General features: G+C 53.2%; 2 protein-coding genes across 4 annotated transcripts in view; one reads left to right on the top strand and one right to left on the bottom strand.

Annotated features, from left to right (window-relative positions):
* Positions 1 to 14,572, top strand: part of Ada (adenosine deaminase) — a 30,508-nt gene extending 15,936 nt beyond the window's left edge. The window contains exons 3-12 of one of the 2 annotated variants that reach the window (XM_045156765.1): positions 2,933 to 3,055; positions 8,294 to 8,437; positions 9,040 to 9,155; positions 10,183 to 10,310; positions 10,805 to 10,876; positions 10,964 to 11,065; positions 11,285 to 11,349; positions 13,136 to 13,265; positions 13,818 to 13,920; positions 14,331 to 14,572. In XM_045156765.1, coding sequence (XP_045012700.1) covers positions 2,933 to 3,055; positions 8,294 to 8,437; positions 9,040 to 9,155; positions 10,183 to 10,310; positions 10,805 to 10,876; positions 10,964 to 11,065; positions 11,285 to 11,349; positions 13,136 to 13,265; positions 13,818 to 13,920; positions 14,331 to 14,344 — 997 coding nt within the window. In that variant the 3' untranslated portion in view covers positions 14,345 to 14,572. Of the gene's footprint in view, positions 1 to 2,932; positions 3,056 to 8,293; positions 8,438 to 9,039; positions 9,156 to 10,182; positions 10,311 to 10,804; positions 10,877 to 10,963; positions 11,066 to 11,284; positions 11,350 to 13,135; positions 13,266 to 13,817 lie in introns of both variants that reach the window. The other variant, XM_045156764.1, reaches the window with a different exon arrangement.
* Positions 14,573 to 14,985: 413 nt separating this feature from the next.
* The window catches only part of Pkig (cAMP-dependent protein kinase inhibitor gamma), an 83,833-nt gene continuing 80,340 nt past the window's right edge, over positions 14,986 to 18,478 (bottom strand). For both annotated transcript variants that reach the window (XM_045156766.1, XM_045156767.1), the window contains exon 4: positions 14,986 to 15,716. In XM_045156766.1, coding sequence (XP_045012701.1) covers positions 15,637 to 15,716 — 80 coding nt within the window. In that variant the 3' untranslated portion in view covers positions 14,986 to 15,636. The remainder of the gene's footprint in view (positions 15,717 to 18,478) is intronic.

The raw sequence follows: 18,478 nt of genomic DNA, 5'->3' as shown, positions 1-18,478 counted from the left end.
GGCAGGTGCAGGCTGGAGTTTGCCCTGAAGTCTGCGGGCAGCAGCATCTCAGATACGGAGGGCCAGGTGGGGTGGCTGGGAGGAGAAGATAGAGGGAAGTCCTTGAAGGCTTGTGTCCCCCTGCCTAGGCCCAGTCCAGTTGCCCTTTCTCTGTCTCGGGTGATGGTCTTTGCAGCCATCTCTTCTTCCTCTTAACTCCTAGAATCCTGCCATAGGCAGGGGCCCCTTATCTCTTTCCCAGGCTCCTGTGAAAGCTCCCTGTGAGCTTTCTCCAAATCACATTCAGAATCTGGCCACCCTGTCCTGTCCATCACTGCACTGCTCTGTGCTACAACTCTTCCTCCCTTGACCCTGGCAGTGACCTGTCTGCCTGCAGGCCGTTTTCAGGTGTCCACTATGGCCTTTCCGTGACAGCCATTGTCTGAACTTGTCAGCAGTTTGTTCCCCAGTTTGTTCCCCGAAGGCTCTGTAGGACCTATGGCTGGGTGTGGCTATACGAGGGTGACTTTGGGAACAGCAAGAGGCTTGGCCTGGGGGGACTGAACTTCTGGCCTCTGCCTCCCAGGACCCCCGCAGGGACTCCATCTCCCCACAGTGTGTTACAGAATCCTGGTGAAAAGCCACAGCTAAGCCAGGCGCGGTGGTGCACGCCTTTAATCCCAGCACTCAGGAGGAAGAGGTAGGAGGATTGCCGTGAGTTCAAAGCCATCCTGAGCATACATAGTGAATTCCAGGTCAGCCTGGGCTAGAGTGAGACCCTACCTCGAAAAAACAAACAAACAAACAAAGACACAGCTAGCCGATTGGCAGGCTAGAGCACCAGGGAGACCTTGGTGGTGCCTACTGGGCACCCACAGGGACTGGGGCTACCAGATAGGAAAGGGGCTTGCTTTATTTACAGTGGTGGAAATACAAGCTGGCAAGCTATAGCCCAAACCACTGAATGCACCCCTTTTAAAAAGTGACATTCAAGGATACAGTCTCCTTGAGGAATTCACTTCAGTATTATTATTATTATTATTATTTTTTTTTTTTTTTTTGGTTTTTCGAGGTAGGGTCTCACTCTAGCCCAGGCTGACCTGGAATTCACTATGGAGTCTCAGGGTGGCCTCGAACTCACAGCGATCCTCCTACCTCTGCCTCCCGAGTGCTGGGATTAAAGGCGTGCGCCACCACGCCCGGCTATTATTTTTTTTTTCATTTTCATTTTATTTCATTTTATTTTAGAGCAAGAGAGACAGTGAGAATTGGCATGCCAGGGCCTCAGCCACTGAAATCGAACTCCAGATGCTTGTGCCACTTAGTTCACATGTGCAACCTTGTGCTTGCCTAACCTTTGTGCTTACGTGGGATCTGGAGAGTCAAACACGGGTCCTTAGGCTTCACAGGCAAACACCTTAACTGCTAAGCCATCTCTCCAGCTCAGGATTTTTTTTTTTTAAGTTCTCTTCTCTGGATGTTTGCTGAGTACCTTTTTTCTTTTTTTGAGGGAGGGTCTCACTGTAGCCCAGGCTGACCTGGAATTCACTGTGTGGTCTCAGGGTGGCCTTGAACTCACGGTGATGCTCTTACCACAGCCTCCCAAATTCTGGGATTATGACTGTGTGCCACCACGCCCGGCAATTTTTTTTTTTTATTTGAGAGAGAGAGAGAGAGAGAGAGAGAGAGAGAAAGGCAAATGGTTGGGGGGAAAGGATGGGCATGCCAGGGTCTTCAGCCACTGCAAGTGAGCTCCAGACACATGCACCACCTTGTGCATCTGGCTTACATGGGTCCTGGAGAATTGAACCTGGGTCCTTTGGCTGTGCAGACAAATGCCTTAACCGCTAAGCCATCTCTCCAACACCGAGTACCTGTTTTCTATCTCTTGTTTGTCCCATGTGTTGGAAACATTTCTTTGACTGTATCTTTTCTCTTCAAAGTAGAGAAACTGAGTGATTCCCTTCTCTTGTAAGCTGGAGTTGAGCCTCGGTGGGAGCAGAGGGCAGGAATATGTCCGGAAGGAAGAGGCTACCTCAATTTTACATGCTGCTTCTTGCAGCCACCAGGGAGGCAGATTCTGCTGTGGGAAGGAGGCTCCCATGCAGGGGTGCTATTCTCCGAGGCCATGCTTTGGGGGGGGGTGCAGAACAAAGGGATCCTTGAAGTACTTGGCCAGTCCAGCGGGTCACCACGGAGCTGGGGAGGCAGCTGTGACATGGCAGCCGGGAAAGCGGAGGGGGAGTTCCTGGTGTCAGCTCCTGCCCTGGGAATTGTGATGCCCAACAGTAGCTGTTGACTTTCTTCGTAGCCCCTGTGTAAGCACAGGTCCAACTGGTGTGCCTGTCCCTGGGCTGGTGACGAAGTCATAAGGTTGACTTAGCACTTGTCCTGGCCCCTGGCATTAGCCCACTAAGGCTGAAAATGGTGTGTGTGTGTGTGTGTGTGTGTTGCATGCAATGTGTATACAAACACACTCTACCTTTTATTTATTTATTTTTAAATTTTTTATTTATTTGAGAGTGACAGACACAGAGAGAAAGACAGATAGAGGGAGAGAGAGAGAATGGGCGCGCCAGGGCTTCCAGCCTCTGCAAACGAACTCCAGACGCGTGCGCCCCCTTGTGCATCTGGCTAACGTGGGACCTGGGGAACCGAGCCTCGAACTGGGGTCCTTAGGCTTCACAGGCAAGCGCTTAACTGCTAAGCCATCTCTCCAGCCCCACACTCTACCTTTTAGTCCCTTGAGATCTGCTGACTTGTTATGGCCTAGGGCCAGAAGTCTTGCAGAGCTTCCATCCTGGTTCTCTAGGCCCTGGACCTCAGTTTCCCCATCTGTCCGAGGAAAGAAGCTGAATGGGGAGAGCTCCAGATTTCCTGCCGGGACTCTGAGGCTGTCTCGTCCTGCCCCAGGAGGCCTGGCCCATCCTCACCCTCGCTGTCTTGTTCCCAGGAAGAGAGGTCTCCCCCTCCCAGCTGACACTGCGGAGGAGCTGCAGAACATCATCAGCATGGACAAGCCCGGCTCCCTCCCAGGTTTCCTGGCCAAGTTTGAGTACTACATGCCTGTGATCGCGTGAGTTGCTCCAACCTCTGCATCCTGGGCAGCGTCTGTCCCTCGTGACAAGGACCAGGCCTGAGCCTCAGCCTCTGGTGCTGCAGAAAGCACCGGGAATGCTGAGCTCGGCTTCTCACCTTGGCACACGACTGAGTCACTTCAGAGCGGTGTGGGGGCTGGGGATGCGGCTCAGTTGACAGAGACCTTGCGTAACATGCGCAGGACCCTGGGTTTGATGCCCAGCCCTGTATAAACCAGATGTGGTGATGTACACCTGTAATCCCAGCACTCAGGAGGCAGAGGTAGGAGGATCTCTGTGAGTTCAAGGCCAGCCTGAGACTACATAGTGAATTCCAGGTCAACGTGGGCTAAGGTGAGATCCTACCTCAAAACAAACAAACAAAGTTCAGGGTCATTCTCAGCTACATAGTGAGGTGACATGAAACATTGTTTCAAAAAAAAAAAAAAAAAAGCCGGGTATGGTGACTCACGTCTTTAATCCCAGTACTCAGGAGGCAGAGGTAGGAGGATTGTCATGAGCTCGAGGCCACCCTGAGACTACATAATGAATTCTAGGTTAGCCTGGACTAGAGTGAGACCCTATCTTAAAAAACCAAAAGGAAAAAAAAAAAAAAAACAGAAAAGAAAAGAAAGATGTGTTGCTGTTGGCTTTTACAGAGAGGGCTATGGCATTAAGAACAGAGGTGCAGATTGGGGAGATGGCTCAGTTGAGAGCTGGACATGTAAGAACATAGGTGCAAATGGAAGGGAAAAAAAAACAACAACAACATAGATGCTCGTATCAGAGCCGAGGTGGTTACTGTGGCATTGGGCATTACCCTCCCTGGCCCTCGCTTTGCTCCTTTGCAGCTAGGGCTGGAGGGTGGAGGCGCCCCAGCCTTGCCCTCAGCAAGCCCCGCTTGCTTTGAAGATGGCCGCTCCCTCTGAGGACAGCAGGCACTGGTGGCTGCCAGTTGTCACTGTTAGCCTGACCCCTTTACCCCGGAAGATGGGTCCAGCTCCCAGAGTTGCACTTGCCTCCCGTCTTCACTAAGAATCCTGCCAGGCAGACACCATCCTCATCTGCAGAGATGGAAATGGAGGTTCAGGACAGAACCACACAGTGTGCTGGGGTGAAGTCACCTTCTCGCCCTGGTGCCACCCCACACCTCCTGGCATGAGGCCGAGTGCCTCAACGCAAGCCAGAATCGGGCTTTGGACAATTGACTGCAGAAGTTCAAGATGTGTGGGGTGGAGGGGAGACTTCCGGGGGGGGGGGCAGTCAAGAGCGACCTGGAGGAGGAAGACAGTCTGGCTGCCAGAGATGGGGAGGGGGAGGTATTATCCATGAGTCAGATCCAAGGATGTGTTTGCAGGGTGGGCCGAGCACAGGTGGTGGAGGACCCACGCACTTTGTAAAGATGACAGAGGTCATGGGCTGGTGAAGCGTTGGGCAGGAGCACAGGTTTTGGGAAACCGTGGCATGAGCCGGGCGCTGGCTCTTTGCTAGAGGTCTGGCTGGGCTCTGCTGGGACGACACTGCTGTCCTCGCTTGTCCTGGGTCTTGTAAGCAGACACCCACGTACTGCCCTCCCCCAACCCCATCCCAAACACCCATGCAGGCAGAGCTCCTGGCCACCCTGAATAACTTGTGGATATGCCATCTCCATATCCCCTGGGGCAGAATAAGCCTGTTCCTTGAAGCCCTGTGATGGGAAGGTCATGGAATGTCACCTGGTTCAGAGCTCATGGCCATTAGGACCAGATCTCCCCAGTCCATACCACCACCGCAGACACCTGAGTCGTGGAGGGGGTTAACTGAAGTCTAAAGAAGCCACAGGTCTGAGAAGAGCGGGGCTTGAACTTGCTCTCTCCTGCCCCCAGCTTAGGGCTTTGGGCAGTGAGAGCGAGGGAGGCTGGGCTTTGTCGTGAGGTGTAGAGGCGGGCCCGGGTCCTGCTTTTTCTGTTAGGACTCATGACGGTGGGTGGGTGAGCACCATTGTTAGGTTCTTAAAATGCCTATAACTGAGTCTAAGAGAGTGCCAGTGAAGTCTCGGGACCCTTAAAATGTAGGCTAACTCCCTGCCTCAAACTTAACCATGTCTCCTTGGGGCAAAAGCTAAGGATCTTGTGTTGGGCCCTTGCCTCCAAGCCCTAACCCCAGCCAAGCCCCCTGTTCACTCCTCCCCTGCCCCCAGATGCCAAGCACACCCCACCTTCAGGTCCTGTGCCCTTGTCGTTCCCTCTGCCTGGAACGCTGATCTCTAGGAGCCCGTGACTTGTCTTCTTGCTTCCTGCACGTCTCTGGCTGTGTCCCTTCTCAGCGAGGCCTTGTCTGACTTGATCTGCATCTATATATGTCACCATGTGATGTGTCACGCATTTCACTTTTTTGCTGCCTGGCTCTCTTGCTACAAGGAGGCTGAAGGCAGGGACCCTGACTGCTTGACCACTGTGCACTCAGGGCCTGGGCCCAGTGTCGGGGCTCACTGTCCTCTTGGGAAGTGAATGGGACCACAGCTGCGGTGGAGCCGGAGTGGCCAGGGGCTGCAAAAGGCCGTAAGCATGTACCTCCTTGTATCAGGCTGAACCCCAGCATCCTCCCTTACCCCCTGAGCCTCCTCCTGGGAGCCACCTCGTTTCCCCAGGGCTGGGCCCTTTCTCCTCAGCCAGGCCTCAGAGCACTTGCCTTCCCTAGCCCGCTCTTCCAGCCCTTCTGTTTCCACTCTGTGGTGGAAGCTTCCAGGCAGGCCCAGCCCATCAGCATCAGGTCAACACTCAGAGACCTTGCAGATCACTTTGCACCTCACCTCAAGCGCCCACTCAGCGGTGACAACCAGACCTCTTTAGCATTTGCCTGCCCTGTTCCAAAGACTGGCCTGGGTGGTTTGATATTTTACGCAGTTATCCTCACAATAACCCTCTGATGTAGGTAGCAGAGAGGATGACTAATTCTGGGCTATACAGAAGAGATCCATGACTGAGGCTCAGGTTCGTCCATCCTTGAGTCCCTCTGGATTCTTCATTGGGGTCCTTTAATCTGTCTTCTCCTCTAGCCTTACATCCATTACTCAACAGATATTTGGTCACTGTGGCCTAAGTGCTTTCTTTGGATGAAGGGTCACAGCATGACAAGACAAATGATTGAGTCCTTGCCTCATGGTGACCATAGGCACAGGGGAGATAGAAAATGGTTCCTAGGCCAGGTGTGATGGCGCACACCTTTAATCCCAGCACTCAGGAGGCAGAGGTAGGAGGATCGCCATGAGTTCGAAGTACACCCTGAGACTCCATAGTGAATTCCAGGTGAGCCTAGACTAGAGTGAGACCCTACCTTGTAAAAAAAAAAAAAGAAAAAGAAAAAGAAAAAGAAAGAAAATGGTCCCTAGGGCTGGAGAGCTGCCTTTGCAGTTAAGGCGTTTGCTTGGGAAGCCTAAGGACCCATGTTCTACTCTCCAGATCCCACATTAGTCAGATGTACAAAGGTGAGGCAAGTGCAAGGTTACGCATGCTCACTAGGTGGCACAAGGATTTGGAGTTCAATTGCAGTAGCTGAGGCCTTGGCACACCAGTTCTCTCTCTCCTCTCTCTCCCTCTCTGTATAAAAAGAAAAGAAAATGGAGAGATGGCTTAGGGGTTAAGGCCTTTGCCTGCAAAGCCAAAGGACCTCGGTTCAATTCCCCAGGACCCACGTAAGCCAGATGCACAAGGTGGCACATGCATCTGGAGTTCATTTGCTGTGGCTGGAAGCCCTGGTGTGCCCATTGTCTCTGTCTCTGTCTCTGTCTCTGCCTCTTTCCCTCTCTCAAATAAATAAAAATAAAATACTTTTTTAAAAAAAAGAAAAGAAAATGGTTCCTAAGAAAGCAGGCTATGTGTAATGCTGAGTGTTATAGGGTCGTGGTAAAGGAGGTATCCAGAGAGGTGAGGAGGGAAGGCCTGGGGTGGGCTTAAGGCAGCCCCAGGTAGGAGGCAGGAGTTCAGGATGCTGGGGCAAAAGTGTGCCCTTGGGCTGGAGAGATGGCTTAGCGGTTAAGCGCTTGCCTATGAAGCCTAAGGACCCCGGTTCGAGGCTCGGTTCCCCAGGTCCCACGTTAGCCAGATGCACAAGGGGGCGCACGCGTCTGGAGTTCGTTTGCAGTGGCTGGAAGCCCTGGCTTGCCCATTCTCTCTTTCTCCCTCTATCTGTCTTTCTCTCTGTGTCTGTCACTCTCAAATAAATAAATAATGAACAAAAAAAATTTATAAAAGTGTGCCCTCTAGGGGGCTGGAGAGCTGGTTCAGCAGTTAAGTGCTTGCCTGTAAAGCCTAACAACCCGAGTTTGATTCCCCAGTACTCATGTAAAGTCAGATGCACAAAGTGACACATGAATCTGGAATGCATTTGCAGTGGCTGGATGTCCTGGTGTGACCATTCTGTCTGTCTGTCTCGCTTGCAAATAAATAATTTATTTCCCTCCCTTTTTTTTTTTTTTTTTTCGGTCTTTTTGAGACAGGGCCTTGCTCTATCCCAGGCTGGCCTGTAATTCACTATGTAGTCTCATGGTAGCCTTGAACTCATGGAGATCCTATTTCTGCTTGAGATTAAAGGTGTGCACCACCATGCTGGGCTTTTTTTTTTTTTTTTTTTTTACAAAAGTGTTCCTTCTGGATAAGAGGGTCTGTGACCCAAGGCCTGGGCTGAGTTAAGCCCCAGCTTGACTTTCCTTGGCCAGAAAGAAGCTCTGGTGGCCTTAGAAAGTGAGGGCAAGATGCTGGGGAGGTGGCATGGCTGGCTGTGGTACCTGGGCCAGTATGGAGTTGGGTGTCATTGTATGTGGTTGGAAGCCACTGAGGCTCAAAGGAGAGGTGCAGAGTGCTTTGGCTCTGTGCGTGGGTGGGAAGGGAACTAGGCACGTGCTCTGTCACTGAGCTGCACACTCCTCACCCCCTCCTCCTGGTTTACATTTTTCAGATTGCTTTAGCAGCTGTATAAAGAATTAGAGTGCAGGGCAAGCACAGTATATGTCAGTCAGAGACAACGCAGTTGCGCCAGGACCGAGCATCGGTGTGGCACTTTGGAAATACAGGTGATAGGACTTGCCAGGCGGTTAAGATCTTATCTGGCAGGTGCTGAGAACTTTTGGCTGGGATCCAAGGGACTGAGGGCCTGAAACAGGCTTGGTCTTCAGAGGGTTGCAGACGGTCTCATTTGCCCCTGGCGCTCCTAGGGGACTTGGAGAAAGCTGTTTCCCAGCCCCTTTCTTCCCTTCCCAGGGGCTGCAGGGAGGCAATCGAAAGGATTGCTTATGAGTTTGTGGAGATGAAAGCCAAGGAAGGCGTGGTGTACGTGGAGGTACGCTACAGCCCTCACCTGCTGGCCAACTGCGATGTGGAGCCAGTCCCCTGGAACCAGACCAAGTAAGCGATGGCTCTGGAGGGACCTGTGCCCAGAGAGTGGCTGCGTGACCCAGTTCTGAGAGCAGCGGGGTAGACTGCCAGGAGCCCTGGGCCTGGTCTGTTCCGCAGCCTCTGAACTTAACTTGTCTGTTAGAAACATTGCTTCCCGTCCCTCACCTTGGGCTTATGTTTCTTCTTTGGCTAAAGTGCTTGGCTATCTCACTGCCTGTGACTCTCCTGCCGTTGGGATGGTTGTCCTGCATAGCCAGGGACTTCTAAAGGCCTTGCTTAACCCCACAGATGAAGGGAATCTGGCATGTTCTTGTCCCCTGATCGATACCCTCTTGGAGCATGAAGTGCTATCCTGATGTCCCCCTATCTCTCTGAACCACAATTCTGATCCATGTGGAAAGAGGGAAACCTTCTCCATCCTGGGGCATGGAGGGCTGTGTCTGACACCCCCACACTGGGCTCTGGAAGTACCCAGACAGCTGTAAGGAAGCAGGTAGGGGTGCAGACGTTTGGGGTCACCTCCGTACCTCTTTCCTCAGAGGACGCAGGTGAGCACTAAGGCCTTGGACCTTCCTTTGACCTCAGGTCCTCTCCCCTCCTCTTCCATGCAGAGGGGACCTCACCCCTGATGAAGTGGTGCGCCTAGTGAACCAGGGCCTGCGGGCAGGAGAGCACGCATTCGGGGTAAAGGCCCGCTCTATCCTGTGCTGCATGCGCCACCAGCCCAGTGAGTACCAGCTTGGCTGCCCAGCTGACTGGCCAGTCACAGAGCTATATCTAGCTCCCCCTGGTGCCCTCCCCCCAACCCATGTTTCTGGGGTTTTCTAAAGACACCAGAGGCCTCTAGGCAGGTTTGGAACTTCTAGTGACACTTTTGTCCCCAGGGAGATTGGGTCTAGACAAACACATGACTTGCAGAAAGCTTAAGACCAAAGGAGCCCAGACAATAGAGAAAAGTCTAAACCCATGGCCCTGCCTTGGGACCCGGTGGGGCGGCCTCCTCTGTCTGGTCCACAGAACCTCTGAGTGGATCTCATTTCTGGCGTTTCCTGAGGGGCCTCCTTTGTGACTGACACTGGTCAATTCCCCAGGACTCCGGCCTCATGGGGCATAGTCCGTTGTGTGACCTTCGGCAAGTCATGCCGTTTCCCTGGACCTGCGTTACCGCTTGTCCCAGTATAGTCGTGCTCACCTCATGCCTCGATCTTAAGGACTGGTGGGAACCAAAGCCAAGAGTTGATGCCAAGCTATGAGGTGTACTCCAGTAGGGTGGGTTTGCATGTCTCTCTCGAATCCTTCCAATACGGAAGGTGAGGTAGGGCAGTCATTATTTACTCCCTTGTGATCAATGGGGCAAGTGAGGCAGAGAGAGGCAAAGGCTTACTCTTTGACTAGAAATTCCTCGTGGACACATCACAGTACGTAGTACACTCACGGCATGCTCACACACTCCTGAGTGACATGTGAAGCTCAGTGCTAAGCTCCTTTTCCTCATCTTCTCAGAGAGAGTAAACCCACCTTGGAGTTGAGGTCAGCACCAAGAGAGGGGACAGCTATTTGTCACTTACAGAGCCCAGAATCTCAGCCAGGCCTCTCGCCATGACCGTGTGTGGTGTCCCTTTGGGAAGGGGCCTTGGAGGCTCAGGCTAAGGGAGCCACATGGATGGGACATGGCCATCGGGACCTGGAGGAGGAGGGCTGGGATGCCCCAGCCCCATGCTGTGTGACAGAGCTCTGGTTGCCCCCTCGCCCAGACTGGTCCCTTGAGGTTCTGGATCTGTGTAAGAAGTACCACCAGCAGACCGTGGTGGCCATCGACCTGGCTGGTGACGAGACCATCAAAGGAAGCAGCCTTTTCTTGGGCCACATGGCAGCCTATGAGGTAGGCCTGAGAAGGGGAGCTGGCTCTGGGGAAACTGACATGCATGGGAGCCCAGGGCCTCCTGACCTGACCCCCCAAGTGTGTCTTGGTTGGAGTTCGGGGCTCAGAACTGGGGATAAAGCCAAGCTTCCGTGTGGTATCGGGAGACCTGTGTCTGATTGGCTGCGTGATCTTGGCGGGGACTGTTCCACACTTCCTGTTAGGCCTTAGTCCTGTTACTTAGCTCTCCTGACACCCAGCTCCAACCCCCCCATCACAAAGTGGGTGTTACAGTATTTAATTAGGGCTGTCAGTCAAGGTGTACAACCCCTTCAAAGAGCGCCAGCACACGGCAGCTGCAGAAGGGAAGTTAAGTACCAGGCCAGCCTGCCTCCTGCTATTGAAGCACTCTAGCCTGCACTGGGGCCTGCCAACACTCGGACCCCGTGTGTGGTGAGGTCAGAGTCTGCCAGGGCCTCCCCTAGCTGCCCCTGACCTGGTGCTTCTCCTTCCAGGGAGCTGTGAAACATGGCATTCACCGCACCGTCCATGCCGGGGAGGTGGGCTCTGCTGAGGTCGTGCGACAGGTGAGGAGCCGTGGCACGGGGCCCCTTCTTCATGCTGCTTCCGCTCGTCTTTGCTCCCCTGCTCAGCTCTCCTCTGCCTCTTCCCAGGCGGTGGACATACTTAAGACAGAGAGGGTGGGGCATGGCTACCACACCCTGGAGGATGAGGCCCTCTACCAGAGGCTACGGCGAGGAAACATGCACTTCGAGGTGAGGGGCTAAGGTTGGGGAACCCATCCCTGAACATCCCACGCCACCTGGACAAAGGCAGAAGGCCAGGTGAGCCCTGTGTGGGTGGCCATGAGACGTTCAAGTGCCAGATGGAGGAGGGCTCACGGGTTCTCAGCAAGGCCCACACAAACCTGGCAAGAATGTGCCACAGCAGGTGGCCTGGGGCCTGCCTTGCCAGCCACACGCCTGCCCTTGCAGGTCTGCCCCTGGTCCAGCTATCTCACGGGTGCCTGGAAGCCAGAAACGCAACATGCAGTTGTTCGGTGAGAGTGGTACTGCAGAGGCTGAGGGCGGGGCACTGCAGGGACTGGGCACCCAACACTCTGGGTTTTAGTTAGGAAGTGTCTTGGCTCGGGGTGAAGAGTTGCCATCCTTGTCACACATGTACGGAATCTGATGCTCAGACGCAGAGCCAGGCTCTGTTGCCACCATTCAGCCCCGGCAGGAGTGAGGGAAACGTCGACATTCCCCAGTCTCCCACAAGCCTCACCTACCTGTATGTCTCTGCTCCCTGTGCCAGCCTGAAGCTTTGCCCTAGAGTGTCTGTCCCATGCCACCACACTCCCATCAATATCTAACCAGGAACTGGGCCTTCACGTCCTGTGACTGAGCCCTAAGACGTGGTGTGAGTCTTTGTGGGGACAAAGCTGACTTTTCTGGAGAAAGAATACAGGCAGCAAGAGCTTGGGGTGAGCATGGTCACGCTGTCATGCCGCTCTGTCTGACACACGGCCAAGCTTATCAGAGGGAAGGAGTTTGCGCTCTGGCATTTGGAAGACAAGAGACTCAGGCTGGCCTTAGCTCATGGCTGTGTGGTACCTGTGGGTCATCCAAAGGGGGTTTTGGAAGCCCATGAGAATATAGACTGCCAGTGGAGAAGGGTTCGAGTCATCTACACAGACAACAGAGGATGGAGAGCCCAGGAGTTGGTGGAACAAGAGGGCCAAGGGTAAAACCCAGAACACTGACATTTAAAGGACCGGAAGTAGGGCTCAGCGGGTGAGGGGCTTGCCTGCAAAGCCGAAGGACCCAGGTTTGATTGCCCAGTATCCACATAAAGCAAGATGTACAAAGTGGCAAGTGAATTTGGAGTTCATTTGTAGTGGCTAGAGGCCCTGGCATACCCATTCATTCTCTCTCTCCCCCCGCCTCCCCCTCTCTCTGTTTGCAAATAGAAAAAATTTTAGAGCTGGAGAGATGGTTCAATGACTAAAGGCGCTAGGTTGGAAAGCCTGGTGGCCTGGGTTCAACCCCCCAGTACCCACATAAAGCCAGATGCACAAAACAGCACAGGCATCCTCTGGGAAAAAAAAAAATATCAAAACTTTTTTAAAAAATAAGCTGGGCATGGTGATACACACCTTTAATCCCAGCACTTGGAGGCAGAGGCTAAAAAGATCACCATGAGTTCAAGGCCACCCTGAGACTACAGAGTAAATTCCAAGTCAGCCTGGGCTAGAGTGAGACCCTACCTGGAAAAACATTAACAACAACAACAACAACAAAAAAAGTTTTTTAATGACAGGGAGTAGAGACAACTAGACGGAAGGGCATCAGGGAAACTAGGGATGGTGCTTCAAGCAGCCCACATTGTCGCATTTTGGGTAAGAATGGAGAGGTTCACCAGGCTTAGCTAGACAGTGGCCAGGGACTGTGCCTGAAGTCTGCACGGTGTGTTGCAAGAACCAAGTGCAGGGCGAGTGAGGACTGACTGGAACGGTACGGTAGGGTGCCAGCCACGCTCCGGTGTCAGCTGCCGGTGAAGAAAGCTAGAGAAGATGGCAGCTGGAGGGACTGTTGCTTTCCTGGCTCCCCAACACCCCACCCCGTCTCCCTGGCTGCCATGTCAGGCCCCTACTCTGCCTTCGTCTGGCTCTAGACTGGCAGGATAGCTCTGGACAGTCCCGAGTTCTCCACATTTGTTCCCACTGTCACGCCAGAATGCAGCCTTCCTTGTCTAAGGCTGGGTGAAGACCGAGAAGGGAGTACAGCGGCAGAGATGGTTTTGGAGTAAAGGGAGCTCTTCTCCCTTCTTGGCCCCTCTCCCAGCTTCAAGAATGACCGGGCCAATTACTCACTGAACTCAGATGACCCCCTCATCTTCAAGTCCACCCTGGACACCGACTACCAGATGACCAAACGGGACATGGGTTTTACTGAGGAGGAGTTTAAGCGAATGGTGAGTGTTTGGGTTGTGGCTCTAGTGCCTGCACTAGGGCTGGATGAGGCCTGCGGGTCTCACTGGAGGCCTGGAACTTCGGAGACTAACGATGAGTCTGCCTGCCAGGCCTGGCCTGGCGCCAGATGCCTTCCGCAGAGAAGATGCCTTGGTGCTGGTGTCCTGAGGACCAGGCAGCTTAGCCTGTGCTCGGGGCAAGCCCCTCAAACAATCCCTCTCCCCAGAAAGGTTGGCCCAAATTTAGAAAATTTTTGTGCCCTTCAGGCTGTTTCCAGGGTTCTGATGCCCCAAGTCAGTTCCTGTGGAGGAGGGTCTTGCCCCACACTTACCACACTGTTTCTTGAGTTTCTCTTAACCTCCTCTTCCTCCTCACATTCCACGTCAAGAACATAGCTCATGGGCTGTGCTCTGCATATGCTGTCCTATGCCTACAAGTTCCTTGCCCTGGGCTCCACAGCTGAATTCTGTGAAGAGAATGGACTGTTGCTAGGCTACCATGGCCTCCCTTCTTGGCTTTCTGGCACCATGTTGTCTCCTATCCTGCTCTTCTAGAACATCAATGCAGCAAAGTCAAGCTTCCTCCCAGAAAACGAGAAGAGGGAGCTTCTGGACAAGCTCTGCAGAGCATACCAACTGCCACCACAGGCCACCACGGGTATGTTCCTGCTGGGCCCTGGCCACCACCCTGCTCTGCTTTGCTCTGTGCACGATCCTTACAAGAGCCCTTCCTCCAGGGCCTGCTGGTCACCCTCTTGTTGTGGCTTATTTTCTGAGCAGCTGCTGTCTGGGAAGACTGGCCTAAGGGAGGCTTCCTGAAGGCCAATCTGAACCATTTGGGCAGCTTGGCATTCCATCTGGGCAGGAGCTTGGGCTGGCCCTAGCTCTTTATGTTCCCTCCCTCCCTCACTTCCTCCCTTTCTATGTAGCCTTGGCAAGCCCCACAGCCCCTGTTCAAAGCCTCAGAGTCTTGGCACCTGTGGAAGAGAGCTCTTCTCTGGTTTTGGAGTTCTGTGATTTTCACATAGCCAGTTTCTAATGTTTCTGTCTCATTGACTTGACCAACAGGGCAGGATCCTTGAAGGCAGCATGGCCACCTCTTAGCCTCCCCATATGGATGGAGTCTCCGTAACTCTCTGACACTCTTTGCCTCTATTCCAGACCTTGGCCTGGCCAAGTCTGTCCCCTGACCAGGTGTCCTTGCCAGGGCCTAAGGCCAAGGGGCGGGTATGGATCTGAAACCCTCCTCCTGAGGCAACATGCGGAAAATCTGGTGCTCAATAAAGCAGCTGGTGGCTGGTTGTGCAGCACACGGCGAGCGTGGTCTTGGGTGTGGGGACTGGGCAGATGAGAACGGAAGGGCTCTCACCAGCAGGCCTCAAAGCTCAGTGAGGCTATGAGTGGAGATTGGGAGCTTCTGGTGCTGCAGCTGAGAGAGGTAAGGACCTCTTCCTCCAGGAGAAATGCTATCCACTCACACTCTCAGGTTCTCTATTCTGGGTCCTTTAGGGTTCTCAAAACAGGGCTGTGCAAGGACACGGCAGTGAAGGGCTCATCAGATGCCAGATAAGGAGTGGTATTAGTCACTATAGGACAGGGGAATATCCTCAGAAACTCACTCTGGAAGCATGGGGACAATGGACCTGGGCTGGTAGGAGATGTGGGCAAACAAAATCCAGCTTCTGCTTTTCATAGTTACATAGAAAAAACCATAAGCCGGTCACACAAATCATCAGCATTTATTTGCTGGGGCCTACGCATCACTCATCTTGGTAGAAAGAGCAAAGAACTGGTCAGTTGGTTTTAAGCCAAAATCCTTTCCCTAAAATGGATCTGTGATGCCCCATGAGGGAACCATAGAGCTGCATAGATGGTCAAGAGTTGAGCTTAAAACGGCTTCCAAAAAAAAAAAAAAAAAAAAAAAAAACAAGTGATTTGTCAGCTCCCTCCCTCTCTGCTGAAAAAAGATTTAAAATTTTTAAAAAGTTTAAAAGTACTTTTAAAAAAAGGACTAAGAACTTGACCCAAGAAGCCAGGGTTAGAAATGAGGCTGGTGCTGGGACAAGGCCCCTGTCCAGATGCTCAGCTGGTGGGCCGGGCCTGACTCAAGCCTCGCCCAGCTGCATAAATAACATCCTATGGTGACAGTGTCTTCAGAATGTGCCCGGCACGGTGTGAAGGTGCTGGGAGAGTGGAGCCTGTGGGTTTGGGCAGAGGGCCTTCCCAGAGTATCAGAGGTCTCCGGGGGCTTCTCAGTTGGGCCGGCTGGCCTGGGGTATGGGCTCACAGAAGAGGCCACTAGGCCAGTGCCAGGGCTCCAGTCCTGGGAGGGGACAGCAGGTCTCTCCTTCAGCCTCTGGGGCCAGCGGCAGACTCAGGATGAGGTGGTCGCATCGCTGCTTTCAGGCTGGCTGCTGGCCTCCTTGTCCGGGGTGCTCCCTTCTGCCTGTCCTTCTGGAGAGGAGGAAGAACAGGGAGAGGAGTGTGCTTTCTTGGCACACACACACATACACACACACACAGCTTACAGCGCAAAGGCCAGCCCGGCTGACCAGGGTGAAATGAGGAGCTGGGTCGGGGTGCTGGCGACCAAGGCCAGGAAGTCCTTAGCCTGCTCTTTCATACCCTACTGTTGACCATGGAAATGCATATGGCACTGCTTGGATGACAAGTCTGCTAAAGGCCAGGGTTATGGGCAGGTGCTAAAGGGATGTGGTGATGGGCCGTTGAAGTTACTGCAGCTGCGCAGTCCAGGGGCGGGGGAAGATGAAGATGAAGTCCCCAACAAGAAGGAGGCGCAATCCGGTTACGTGGGACCAGGCGTGCTCAGGAGTGCCCACCGAGGCCCGCATTAGGGTCTGTGGGTCTGGAGGGGGTGCATGTGCACAGTCTGACCCAGGACATTACTAGCAGTCTCTATCTCTACCCCAGTCAGCCAGAAACCGGAGGGGTTGGGAGTAAGAGACACCAGCAGGCTCAGACAGGAGCCACCTACCCCACTAGTAGGGACGTGAGCTGTGACTCTAGATGCTTAGATTATCCTGAACACTTAGAGGGCACGGGGGAGATGGCTCAGCAATTAAAGATGCTTGCTTGCAAAGCCTGCCAATGTGGGTTCAGTTCCTAGTACCCACACAAAGTCAGGTGCACACAGTGGCATTTGTGTCTGGAGCTGTTTGCAGTGGGAAGAGGCCTTGGAGTACCCATATTGATAATTATTCTCTCTTTTTCTCTCTCCCCCAAATAAATAAAAACAAACACTGAAAAAAAAAAACAACCCACATCTTTTGCCTGTCTGAACACTGCTGTGGAGGGTGGGACCTACCGTCACCCACTCAACAGCAGTGAAAAGCTGAGCAAAGCACCCAGCTTGTGCCTACTCTCTAAATTCCCTCACCTCAGTGTCCCAGGGGTGAGGGGCGCAGGGCACTCCACACACCCTGGCTTGTGTGCAAGTCACTGGTACAGTGTGAAGCCTCCATGAAAAAACTGCAGTGCCTGCCATCAGGTGCCAAGCAGGGTTGCTGAGGACCTGCCACACGCCACCACCTGGCCTGTCTTTACGTGATTCATAACTTCCCATAACTAAAGGAGAGCTGCTGTCCTGGACCAAACACCACGTCAGCCCACTGCAGGCACTTCTTCATGCAGTTCATACAGCACCCTGGCAATGTACTCTCCATAAAGGGGTGGAGACAGCCTGCCTTCGGCCAAAGCTAGCATGCCTCCACTCCACTCCACCTAGCCTCTTCCAATAAGCAGCATCCTTCGGCATTTCTCAAATAGTTTATTTTTATTTGTTTGTTTGAGAGAGAAAGAAAGAGGCAAATAGAGAGAGAGCCGGGCATGGTGGCACACACCTTTAATCCCAGCAATTGGGAGGCAGAGGTAGGAGAATCACCGTGAGTTTGAGGCCACTCTGAGATGACATAATGAATTCCATGTCAGCTGGGCTAGAGTGAAACCCTACCTCAAAACAACGACAACAAAAAAAATAGAGCCAGGTGTGGTGGCTCATGCCTTTAATCCTAGCACTTGAGAGGCAGAGGTAGGAGGATTGCTGTGAGTTCAAGGCCACCTTGAGACTACATGGTGAATTCTAGGTCAGCCTAGGCTAGAGTGAAACCCTACCTCAAAAAAACAAAAATAAAGAGATAGAGAATGAATATGCCAGGGCCTCCAACCACTGTAAACAAACTCCAGATGCATGTGCCACCATGTGCATCTGTTTTATGTGGGTACTAGGGAATTGAACCTGGATCCTTAGGCTTCAAAGGCAAACATCGTAACTGCTAAGCCATCTCTCCAGCCCTTCTCTGGCATTTCTAGAGGCTCAGCAACAGCATAACCCCATTGTGTCCCAATAGCAGTCTTGGGCCCTAGGTGTTCAAGGAGTAAGTGATGTGGGCAGAACTTGGCCTCATAGCTCCCAAGAGTGTGCTGACTGTGCCTAGCCTGGCCTGGCCCCAGGATGCCTCCTCTTGGATGGTGACTGAACCAAGGCTCTGTCCTAGAAGGTTCTAGCTCTCTAGACATCTAAACAACAAGTCTGCACTCAGGGTAACATTTCCACCCTGTGATATCCTATTTGCCCCAGTATTCTCCTGGAGAGCAAGAATTCTTTTGGCTCCCACAACCTCTGCTCTGCACTTGCTGGAGACCTCAGGCAAGTCTCACCACCTTGCTGAGCTTTGGCTATAAAACAGGATAGTGACATCTTTACCCAGACTGAGGCACAGGGCTCACAGGTGGCCAACTGGCATGTGAGGATGTCCTCTGTGCCAGCCCAGCTTTCCCTCAGCCAGGGAGAAGGTCCAGCATCTTTGGGACTCCCTGAGAGCTAGATCAAGGGAGGAGAGAAAGTGCCCCCTGGCAAGGCAGAGCGCCCATCTCTCCTTGCCTGGCTGTTGCTTCTCTTGTTATTAGGCAAAGCAACCTCTGTGCTCCCTACCTAAGAAGACAGCAGGGATAGCAGAGATACATACCTGGCATGAGCAGAGCACAGGCTGGAGAAGGCCATGCAGGCAGGTCCTGCAGGCCTAGGAAGACTGTGGCTCTCATGCTGCCTTGGCTGCACATTAGCCCTCAGGAAGCTGTAGCACAGACAGGCTCCTCTGGGGCCCTCAGCTAGGCATGCTGGGTCAGAACCTTGGGGGAATCACCTGGGACCCTGTCCTCTGCCTGAATGCCCACTGGACTGAGCCTGGCTCAGACCT

The sequence above is a fragment of the Jaculus jaculus genome, chromosome 8 (assembly GCF_020740685.1).
Source record: "Jaculus jaculus isolate mJacJac1 chromosome 8, mJacJac1.mat.Y.cur, whole genome shotgun sequence".
Classification (NCBI taxonomy): domain Eukaryota; kingdom Metazoa; phylum Chordata; class Mammalia; order Rodentia; family Dipodidae; genus Jaculus; species Jaculus jaculus.
Note: the sequence above shows the minus strand (reverse complement) of the source record. Positions and strands in the feature narration are given on the sequence as shown.